The sequence below is a fragment of the Lepidochelys olivacea genome (assembly GCF_965140295.1).
Source record: "Lepidochelys olivacea isolate rLepOli2 genome assembly, chromosome: 1".
NCBI lineage: Eukaryota > Metazoa > Chordata > Testudines > Cheloniidae > Lepidochelys > Lepidochelys olivacea.
In genome coordinates this window covers 164,631,808-164,643,841 of record NC_140411.1, presented here as the reverse complement: position 1 = coordinate 164,643,841, position 12,034 = coordinate 164,631,808, and the positions used below count along the sequence as shown (strand labels likewise).

The window sequence follows — 12,034 nt, the reverse complement described above, 5'->3', positions numbered from 1 at the left end:
AGGTAAAGCCAGCGTAACAGACTTCTTGTGCATTCTCCCAGCATAGAGGAATCTCCAGATTTCATAAGGCGAGTATAGTGGTTCTAGCCCCCTTGCTTTCAGCAAAGGGGGCATGGGCAGAGACCCATTCTGTTTGTCTGATCACTAGCTGCTGTAACAGCCTGGGGGTGGGGGGATTGTTTCCTGTCATTGCAACTTACAGCAGTCCTGATGCTGCACTAAGGCCTTTCCAGTGTAAAAAACACCTTGACCCCACTCCATCCTGGGGTACAGACGGGCAACTCACAGGGATCTGGCTCCATCTATTTTAAATTCATAGTTCAGATTATGAAAAATGAAATAACTCTAAGTATCTAACTTATTTTTTTCCATTTTATCCTATTGTATTTCTTGCATTTCACTCTGCTTGGATAATTTAAATATTAAGTTTCCCTTCAAGATTATCAGACATTTGCCAAGCACTTTGAGAAAGAAAAGAGCTATATAAGAACTAAGTATTTTGGTTAGTAGCTTCACTTTCTGGTTCTCATGGACTACAATGCTGATCTATCTAGGCTCCAAACACTTCTGGAGAATGTTTAAATCTAAATAAAATCTAACTTTTCATTGAAATCTTAACAAACATGAAAATATTTCTCTTCATATTAGGTTTGGTCAATCCTCTCTAATTTGGGGCCTAACCTATGTCCCAGTACTCTTGAGCCATTGAAACATTGGAGCAAGCATTAGAAACAGCATTTACAAAGCAGACACCAAAATTCCTCAGGTTTTTATGATGAGCCAATGTTTCCCTTCAAATTGAGTAACTTGCATAAAATAAACACCTAGAAACTGTAAATATGTGTGTATTAAGGTACAGTTGTGTGTATATGTCTGTAATTCAGCATAACAGAAATGGATACTTAACATTGGTACAATCATCCTGCCTATCAAACAGAAAACAAGCTTTAAACAAAATCTAATCCTAGTGAGTGTTTTAAAACTCGTTATGTAGTAATTTCATTAGTAAAACTTTTTGAGGGCCTTCCTTTTTATTAAATAAGACTGTTAAAATTGTAAGTGGAACTTAAGAGACCTTTGTCATCTGGTCTGGTTATCCAGGAAATGTAGGTTTCAGAGCTTTTTACAAAACTTCACTTCCCAGGTTCATGATAGCAGTTTGGCATAACAATGACTTCCAATGATTCTAGTTAGTGAGGTTGCTTCTGTGGTGATTCTGCTGTTTAACAAAGCCTGCCTTGTTACCATGCAGAGAGGTACATTTATAAGTATTTCTAGAGCTTTGGAAGAACGTATCTGGTGGACAGAAAGGATGTGTCTTGTTTTATTCCAGACTTCCCTAGCAAAAGTTCTGAACTACCTACTATATCTACACAGACAAGGCACAGCCTATCAGTCTAAGACTGGGAGACAGATTGCTCTCAGGGGGAAAAAAAAACAAGTCTCCCATTAAACATTGAGTCCTCTAACAGCTTAAATTTCATTTTGTTATAAAGCAAGAACATAATTCCTTGTTTTATTTTCAGAAATCTTCTCTAGTGGATATCCCAGTGCTGAGATTCAGCTACGCTTTCATTCAAAGGTAAGTAGGTTGTTACATAAAGTGATTTGCATTTAGCTACAAATGCTATTCCAGCAACTAACAGCTAGCATTATTACTTTAGCTTTACTTTGACTTTCATATCTGCTTGCCACAGGAAACCTCTACATCATCAGTGCTTACTGAAGCAGAACTGGACAACCACTACATTGTCAAATGACAGACATACGATTACTGTGTGGTGTGGTGTTCTGTGATTGCATTGATGTATTGGTGTTTGTGTCATTGTGACAGTGTCGTTGTGTACTGACACAACAGCATGCTGTAACCTTCTCAAACGGTTGTCAGGACATTATGCTGAAATGTTTGTATTACCTTTCTCCAGCTCTGACACTGTTCCCAGCTGCTGGAAGAGTGTATGAAGGATACTTCTCCTTAATCTCCCTTCCAGGCTTTCTTAGGGAGGGCTCCTTGTGTTTCCAATTTATACTCTGCATTCATCATATTAGACAGCATGGGGGTGATCAAAACTCTTCTTAGCATACATTGCTGTGTATGCATGGAATACCTTAGGATATTTGTCTGCAAAGCCTTCTCCTCATTATATCATTCCTGGAGACCCTCCTCTTTCATAGCACTGGCATATTCCATATGCTCCAAGCCTAGCTTTTGTTTGCAGGACAACCTGAGTTAATTTCGCGTACTGTTTTGACTTTGATATCCAATCACAGTAGTGTGTTGATGTAATATAAGTGTCATCGTGTATTGACAGGATGGTATGGTACTTAGACAAATACTGTGGATAGTAGTTAATTAGACTTGGGGAGAACTAGAAGACTAAAGTTGGTGGGAAGCTCCCAGAGCCAGCAGTATCTGCATCTGTGGCTGGTGTATTGTTTGACATCAGACTTGCATGTTGTTTTTGGCAGACTTCCTGTCTCAGCCCTGCAGGAGAACTTTCAGTCATTGTTAGGAGTGCTGAAGGAATCTGTGCAACTGAACTTGGCTCCACCTGGATATTTCCTGCTTCTGAGGTATAGCACAAACAAGGTGGTTTGGTTTGATTTGATAGATTGAGTAGTACTGTCCATATTACTAATTTGGGATGAATTATTTTTCCTACAGTACTCTGAATGACTGTGTGACCAGAACTCCTAACCTGGAAAATAAAAAAGACCAAAAAGACCTGCAGGTACTGTATATGCACACTTTTAGTTCACAGATCTGGCACTGCACTCTTCATTATAAACAGAGATTAGCCCAAACCAAACTCCATGTCTGAATATCCACATACTCTGAGAAAGTTTAGGTATGGTGCAAGCCAGTAAGTAAATGTGTGAGAATTCATAAAACATAATCTTCTAGCTAACAAAACAATATTGTATATTTTTGATAAAGTTCTAACATGGCTCAGGATACTGATTGGCCAGTGCTGTATTCAGATTGGGTGTCTTTTGTGATGTCATCCTCTAGATTTAAATTCATAACACAAATATGATGTCATCAGATCCCTTCATTTGCATTATCATTGAAATTTTCAAAACCAACTAGGAGAATTAGGTGCACTATTCCCATTGAAGTCAATGGGAGCTGTATAGCTATGTCCCCTAGTTGGCTTTGGCAATCTCAACAACTGTTTATCCATTCACCTATTATGGAAATGAGATGAGGATTAGAGATGGATTCTTTTCTCCAACTGTTTCTGCTTTTGCCAAGCTAGCTCAAGCACCACAGACTTGTCACGATCATCTTTGGCTCTGAATTTAAGATGAAGTGTTGAAAAGTGAATCTTCTAATAGCTGTGATTGTGGTGCTTGTGCTCCCCAGCAGATATGGTAGAGATGTGAGTGACTTCCTCCACTTCTACTCCATAAACTGGCCAGCAAGATAATTGTGTAGCGAATGCCTAGCTTCTTACAGCATTACCAAGGAGTGATCTGATTTCTCTGGCAACCTTGGAAGGGAAACCTGAAGTTTCCGAACCAGAGTCTCCATCCTACAGTGAATAACTCCGTTGCTCAAACATGAGTCTGGAAGTAGGGTTTGGCCCAACCCTACAATGGGAAGACTTAAATATGGCCAGATGAATTCCCAAAAAATAAAACGACACTGTTAAATCACTCAATTAAAAGTAACCAACACCCCATCTAATTTAATAACACATGGAAGCCCTGTAGCTGAAGGGAAAGGAAAAAAGCAGACAGGTTTTCAGACCATACAGTTCAGAGCCTAAAGAACAATAGAGGGTACTGGTACAATTTTTTTTGAAAATCTGAAGAATAAATTCAGAATGTACAAGTCTTTGAGAGAGGACTGCTTATTAATGCAGTATAATGAAAACTTTGCAATCTTCATTTGAACCCACTGGATGACTGCTCCACTAGAACTGAAAAATATCTTGATCAGATAAATTCTGTGGCCCTCCAAGGGGACAAAGTTAAGAAACCTCAGGGGACAAAAACTCTTCCTTTAAAATATAGTAACTTGGCAGGTAAAAGACTGGAAATCTGGAGAATCAGGTAAGAGTCCATACTGTGAACAATTAGGGAAATACGCAGTGAGTTGAAACCTTTGAATTTATCAGTTATCGTAAGAATGAATCCCAAATATGTTTCAAATTTGTGACCTAAAAAAGTATATGAGGGAAAATGTTGTGTGAGACATTTTGGGATTCTTTGGGGTTCAACCCTCCTGCTCACCAATGGGGTGTGTGGACCCTGATTATCTCATTAACAACAGTACTATTGTATTCCTATTGGATGCTCCGGTTGTGCACTCTTATCCTGATGGCCAGAGAAGCAGTGGGAGATAAGATCCATAAAGAATAAACTAATCATCTAGCCTGGCTCAAGCTAGAAAAAAGAAACTTGTCAGGGGGCGTAATGGTAACAATAGGTGTCCCAATCAAACTGAAAATACAACAGAGTCTGCAACAAGACCCATGGCTTCTGTGACACAGATTCTACTAAACTGCTGATGTAAATTATTACAATTTAAAATGCCCAGAAGGCAAATGAGGAAGTGGAAAGAATGAAGACATTCTAAACAGACTTGTTCTGGTGTGTGCTCAGTGTATGCCAATCTACACAGGAAGTGAAAAACTGAAATGGGTTGCTTGTTTCTCCATTTTTTAATCTTTGATTCTGCTATTCTCTTGCCAGTGCTTAACTTTTATACCACAGTTGAAGAGCATGTTTGTCAAAAGGGAAAAATTCCCCCTTCCCGTTATGATTATAAGGATAGTCATCAAGAGTAGATTAATTATAGTGTGACATATTTTTTGCTATCATAGATGAATTTTCTTGTATATTAATGTTTAGCCCAGATATGAGCATACGTGCATACACATGTGCATAATGACCTTTACATGGAAAGGTAAGATTAAGACCTGTACGTGAATCTACTCTAATCCAAAGCTTTTCATTCTTTTTCATTGTTCATGCCTATTACCAAATGAAATGAGTGACACTTTACTACCTGCAGAGTGCTGATAAATGTTTCTCTGCTCTGTTTGTTGTTACTCACCTCCATATACTTATAGATATGGTACCAGGTACAAAACACTGCCAGTTTCCAAATAAAACAAAAGCTTCCTTGTCTGGCCAGGTCGCAATAGCTTTCATCTGATACAGTGTTGCATTGATTACTTTTCAGGAGGTGACCCAAAAAATCTTGGAAGCTGTGGGGAATGTTGCTGGTTCCTCCCTGGAACAGACTAGCTGGCTGAGCAGGAACCTGGAGGTGAAAGCCCAGCCTCAGATCTCTTTAGTTGAATCCAGTGCTGAAGATGACTTGTATGGTAAGGTTCTTTCTTAAGGATCCAGTGTCACTTCTGACCTTCTTGCCACTTTTCTCTACCATTCACAAATGAGCTATTTGGTGTAGAGATTAATAGGGTATAACTGTAATATTTCTGGCAAATTCCTTTTTAAAGAACTATACAGTTTTAGTTTTTTCTTAAATGAAAGCTAAACTTTAGAAATCCAGGAAATTCTACATTCTTCTTCAAATGCTGGTCCCTATGGGTACTCACTGTGGTTGCACGCCCACTTGAGACTGGAAAACTCTTCCATAGTAGTGTTCATTGGTCCGTGCCGGCACCCTACTCCTCCTCATACTCCGAACCAAAGGCATAAAGGGTGTCACAGAGCCACCGCCTTTCCAGTTCCTTTTTGCTCTTCATGGTCTGGAACAGAACCTTTCTGTGTCAGTAGCCTTTGTAGCACTCCCACTTGAACTTTGTAAATAGTGTGTAAACAGTTTTATCTTTAGCTAGTTAGCTGTTAGTTAATTTAGTTAGCTAGTTCAGGGGTTCAAGGGGTCCCCCCTTGTTCCCTATTGTTCAGGGCACGCAGTATGCCCAAGATTCCAGGCTTCAGGTCTTGTCTGCCTGTTCCTGGGTCTTCCCAGTTAACAACTCCCACGAGAGCTGGTACTTACCTTGGGGAATCCCCTGTTCCCTCAAAATGTGACATCCACCATTCCTTTCTCCCTTCTATCAGACAGTCGCTGGAGTTTAGGCTCCATAAGCATGTAATGAAGCTGTCATGGGGCCCCAATATGGTCCTGGGCTCTCCCGCTCCCCATCTCACTGACTTGAACCTCTGTGTAGTGCCTCTCTGGCACTGGTGCCCTCTAGATCGGAATCCTCCAGCAAGTTGGTAGAGCGAGTGAGTTTGTTTGTTACAGTATACCACCACAACACAATTTAAGCATAAATTCCTTTATTAAATCCAGAGGTCAAATGATATTTATATAGCTGTTCCAAATGGGTCTTGAATGCCTAAGCAGTTATCACATTTATACAATAACATGTAGTTATATGTATTGATCAGATACTTACAACAGAGCTAGCCCCAGGATGCTCAATCCCATGTTGGCTGGCTCCAACTGGACAGGCAGGTGTTATGCTTATAAGAAGCACACAGGATCTTTTTCAGAGGAGAAGGCAATATGCCGCATTTAGTGGAAATACAACAATTAGCATATGCATTCGATCTCTCTCTCACTCACACACTCACTCACACACAATCGCACCAGTTGATGTTATAGTTACCAGTCTAGAGTCTGGATCAATCTAGTGGCCAGCTAGGTTGATCATGGGTAGGGAGGAGCTGGGTTCCGTCAGTCACAACACGATGCTCTGGGGAAGTCTTGGCAGGATGAACCCAAAGTTTCATGGTAAGGCCCCCCATTTATATAGTGATTTTCCTTCTTTGGGACCAATGGGTTTTGCACCATCATGCTGTACTCAATTGTCGTTTGAGTGCTTGTTTTCTTAAATTGTCTTTCTCATTCTTTATCTTGTTCTTTCATTAAGTCTCTCAGGGAGTTATCCCATGCTGGTTTTGATCACAGCTATCTTGTCCCTTTTGGTAGATGCCTGTCTCATCTTTAGAGTGGTCAATCTGTCCTCCTCTGACATTTCAATAGGGATGTGTTGCAATCTCCTGGCGCCCTTACGTCTGTCCTCGATTCCTCCCTAGACCATCTGGTCCAGTGATGGCCTTCACACTTATCTTCTAACACACACATTCCTCATTCACACACAAAACAGGATTGATTTATACAGAGCATTTGATTTACACAGAGCATTTGAACTCAAACTGCAAATAGCAAATTACCAGGAATTAATGTCCAAATATGACGTTATTAATTACAATATACTGTCGTAATTTGCTAATAAGATACTACAGGAACATAGGCCCCAATTCCAGGCCATCCTGGACAAAGGGCAACTGGTTGCCAGATTGTCCATTCAAGCATCACTCGATGCAGAGGATGTGGCTTCCCGTTCCATGGTAACCTTGGTAGTTATGAGCCAGGCTTCTTGGTTGCAATCCTTGGGTTTCCCCACGGTGATTCGGGTAACAACCTGCTTAGCAAGAAAACAGACAAGTCACTTCACTCTCACATAACCCTTCGCTCCTGGCACTCCACAGGAAATATTCTAAGCCCCCTCTTCATAGGGTATCACCCTGCCCTTCAGCCTTTCTGTCATCAAAGGGCCTATGAGCCCCCTCAGAAGTGCCAGAGGATACAGCAAAGCAGACATGCCACACTACTGCCACCCCCTCTTCAGACTAACCTGCATACCAAGAAGGCATTTTGATGGGATGCTCGAGCACCACCAGCCAGTGTCCGCATAGCCAGTTCATCCCACCTATTTCAGTGGCTGCCTGGCCCATTTCCTCCTGATGCATGAGCATATCACACTGGACAAATGGGTCTTGGCCATAAGCTCAACTGGCTACATGATAGAATTCCTTTCTGCCCCTTCTCCAAAACCCCTCTCCCTGTCTCTCTTCAGGGACTTCTCTCATGAGAGGATTCTCATACAGGGGGTGAACTTCTTAATCCAGGTAAGGGTAATAGATCCCATACCCTCTTAACATAGGGGGAAGTGCTTTTACTTCAGATACTTTCTCATCCCCCTCCCAACCCCACCCATCCTGGACCTCAGACAGTTAAATGTCATCATATGATGTTCAAGATTCAGTTCACCTTGGTCTCCATAATCCCTTCCCTGAACAAAGGCAAGTGGTTTGCGGCCCTCTGTTTTGAAGGATGCCTGTTTTCATATAGACATACACCCTGCACTTTGTGGTGGGCCTCTAGAACATTTCCAATACAAAGTGCTACTCTGCAACACCGAGAGTTTTCACAAAGGTACTGTCATGGTGGCAGCATACCTGCATCAACAAGATACCCCAGTAGGTTCCTACCTAGAGCATTGGCTGCTCATGGGATGGTCCTATCAGGAAGTGCAGGCTGCAGTCACCACTTTCACTCTTTGGGACTTCAAGTAAAATCCAGAAAAGTCCCTTTTAACCCCCACACATGCTATATAATTATTGGATTGAATCTGAATTCATCTCCGTTGCCAAGAGGTATGAAGGAAGAAGCAGTCTTCCCAAAGGCTCTATAAATGGATTTCAGGCTGCATCCCTCCTTCAGACTGTCACGGCTCGCTCACCTGGAGCTCAGGCTACCTTGGTGGCTTCCTTTCTGGAATTCCCCTCTCGGTGATTTGTAGAGCAGCAGATTAGGCATTCACTTCTTCTTTTTTTCCCCTTTTACTAGGCATTATGCCCTGGTTCAAGCTTCTTTCAAGGAAACTTCTTTTGGTTCAGTGATCTCACAATCTGTGGTGCAGAACACTTCTTGCATCCTCCGCCTTGATGAGCATTGCTTTGGAATCACCCACTGTGAATACCCATAGGGACCAGCACTTGAAGAAAGGAGCATTACTTACCTTATAATCACTGAAGTTCTTTGAGATGTGTGGTCCCTGTGGGTAGTCCACAGTCTGCCCTCCTTTCCTTGTGCTTGGACCTTCACCTGATTCGCAGTAGGGTAGGAAATGGAGAGATACAGGTCGGTACATGTTGCCTTTTATACCCTTGATTCATAAATCCATTCAAATCATCTGTGAAAAATATGCCCCGTTTTGACTAAGGAACGTTGCTGAATAAGTGTTTTCTAGTAAATTTTTCATTTTTCCTAAGGTCTTTGCTAAATGTAAAGCATTCAGATAGAGGCTGCAGAATTTTCAAATCATCAATACTTGTATAATGCACATGTGTAATGTGACCAGTAGTGCATTGGCTGTCTCCAATAATCATTTACTCTTCTTTTTCAAATCCTGTAACTTAAAGATCTGAGGATAGAAGCTTGTATCCACAGACATGCTAGCTCTGTTAACACCTGTTTATTGGAAACTGGCCTATGTTTATGGCTTTAAGGAAGTTTAAAATGATATAATGTATAATCCCTGTAAGATCAAGGGTGGGCATGTATATAAGGAGCTGGCAGGGTTCCCAGCAATACTTCACTGCAACTCACTATGCAAGGTATAACCCAGATGGAAACCAAACAAATCCTGAAACTTATAGGTTTGCCACAATAAGTTCTGCTTCAAAATGCAAATCAAACATTTTTGTCTTTTTCAGATGCTTCACTCATACCATCTTCAATGGTGTCCGCCTCTGCTCCCTCAATATACAGTGTTCAAGCTCTCTCTCTCCTTGCAGAAGTAAGATATAAAGTTCCTACACATCTCCTTAAGTAGGACAAAATTGTAAGAGGAATTAGATTTGTATCACTGATCAACAAGACTCAAATCAAGCTCAATCAATTTATTAATCAAAGACTACATCTAAGATTAATCAGGACTATACAGAACACAAGCAAAGATTGATACTTTACCCTTCCTGGGGACAGCTTTGCAGATTTGGTCCCAGTTTGTTGCAATTCAGTGGGGTTTTTATACCCTGGCTGTTTATGTACTTATACAGTTTATGGTTTCCTATGTAACACTTTCTAAACAGTTACTTCACTTTGCCCTTTGCAGTTCGTTACATACATACATTATCTAATCATAACCACAAATTTGACAGTAAGGTAACATTTCCTGTACACAAGCAAGATGATTCATGTCCCCTATATGTTCTGTTCTATACTCAATACAGAGCTCACTTATGAGTAATTTTCCATTATTTTTCACGATAATGTATGCAAAGGTTCATGCTTAGTACTGAATTCATTTCCTCCAGTTATGTTTGTTTACCCATTTATCCTTTTCTCTTGGTCTTGGTTACAGTTTCATAACCTGTTATTCAAGCACTGAAACCAAGCATATTTGCTGCATTTGCTAGCACATATGCAGTTAAAAGTGCCTTCTGCAGCTGTAAAAATAGATACATTTCCATTGCTTTTAGAGCACACCTTATGTACTTTTAATACGCTCAAAGTTAGGTTTACCTTTTAGTTCCCTGAACAGAGCTGGGAGTCCTAGGCCTATATGACAACCGTCCCATAGCATTACTTCGTAAAGCTTTATGGGAGTCAGGCATATGAGCTAACAAGATAGATGCTTGCCATTCTTCTTTATATAGTGGTTAACAATTGATACAGCTAAACTAAGGTGTGGGGTTTATTCTGGGGTATGATAGTGAAGGTGAGACCGTTTTCCTTTTTGACTTTTTCTGAAGTTTAACCTTCCTCCCTCTCCAAAAGTCTCTATTGCAGCTTAATATGATAGGACATTCCAGGATACAATCCAGACCAGTGAGGTGCTGTCATCCCTTCTCCGCAAACTTGGGTGCCTCACAATGCTTTTGCTGCTATAGCTCCCACCTGGGCTACTCACAAACAGCCTTGCAACATGCAGACAACACCCGGAGTATCTGTGTCTCGCCGCAGCCTGTCAGCCACACATCAGTCACACTCTGGCTTCCACAAGCCTTGGTTACCACTTGCAGGATGACCCAACCACACTTCCAGTCCTGTATTTTCCACAAAAAATTGTGTTCTGCAGAGCCCACTGCTGGTAGTGCATATATATTAGGTCCATTGTCCCTTGAAGGGAATTAATATGTAACAGTCTGCTACCCTAAATGGAGTTACCTGCACAATCAACAATCCTGGATTAGTTTTAATTAAAGAATAAAACAAGTTTATTTACCTACAAAGAGAGAGGTTTTAAGTGAGTACAAGTATAATGCATTAAAGTCAGAAATAGTTAAACAGAAATAAAGATAACTCTTCCTAGTCTTAAAACTTAGCAGACTAGACTTGGTTCAAGATAAAATTCTTACCACGTGCTCCCAGTAACATTGCTGACCAAGTTCCCAGTTGAGGATCCGGCCCCAAAGTCCAAAGACTGTTTCTTTTGTCATCTTAGGTGAAAGAAAGACAGGTGGATAGCAAGAGAACTTGGGGTGTTTTTGCCCCCTCACTTTTGTAGTCCAGTCACCCTTTGAAATGCATTTTCCTGAGAGTTATACCCAGATAACGTTCCTTCAGGCTGTGTGGACAAAGACCAGGAGTCTGGTGGTGAAAGAGACATACTGTTGTTTGCTAAGACGCAAATCTGTTTGTTCCTGCCCCCTTCCTTGCCCATGAGTACCCACTTGATAGGTGATTGCCCAGGAGCTTTGGTTACACCTGTCTAGAGGTGTCAGCTTTTCCTGTGTCTTTGAGAAACAGGTTTACTCACTCCCCAGACTTGTCTGATAAACACACTTCAGTCATGATTTCATCTTACATTCATAACTTTATATATAATGTTAGTACATTCATTTCACCCTGATGTTACTGACCATATAATTATTAGTTTTTAAATAATACCTCACAAGGCATATTTTGTACAAAATTATTGTAAGGGTGTGTAGGATGTGAATACAGGGGTGCATTTGGTCACATGTGGGATTTGGGTTTTCTGAAGGTTCTTGCTTCTCTCCTGGACATGGTTTACCGTAGTGATGAAAAAGAGAAAGCTGTGCCATTAATTTCACGCCTGCTGTATTATGTATTTCCATATCTACGCAATCACAGGTAATAGCGCTTGCTGTACATATTTATATTTTCTTTAAATCATGCTAAATGTTAATCTGATCTTCAAGGCATGTTGTAAGGCTCAACTTTATTTCCCATGCATTTATGAGATGGGGGCATAAGGGAAACTATAATGGGTGGGGACTTGTTTGGGGT

At 40.9% G+C, this 12,034-nt stretch overlaps 1 protein-coding gene across 5 annotated transcripts in view; it reads left to right on the top strand.

Annotated features, from left to right (window-relative positions):
• DOP1B (DOP1 leucine zipper like protein B) overlaps positions 1-12,034 on the top strand; it is an 87,438-nt gene that overhangs the window by 63,476 nt on the left and 11,928 nt on the right. For all 5 annotated transcript variants that reach the window (XM_084611781.1, XM_084611780.1, XM_084611778.1 and 2 more), the window contains 6 exons: positions 1,527-1,582; positions 2,470-2,574; positions 2,666-2,732; positions 5,195-5,339; positions 9,493-9,575; positions 11,769-11,878. In XM_084611781.1, the coding sequence (XP_084467907.1) occupies positions 1,527-1,582; positions 2,470-2,574; positions 2,666-2,732; positions 5,195-5,339; positions 9,493-9,575; positions 11,769-11,878 (566 nt within the window). The remainder of the gene's footprint in view (positions 1-1,526; positions 1,583-2,469; positions 2,575-2,665; positions 2,733-5,194; positions 5,340-9,492; positions 9,576-11,768; positions 11,879-12,034) is intronic.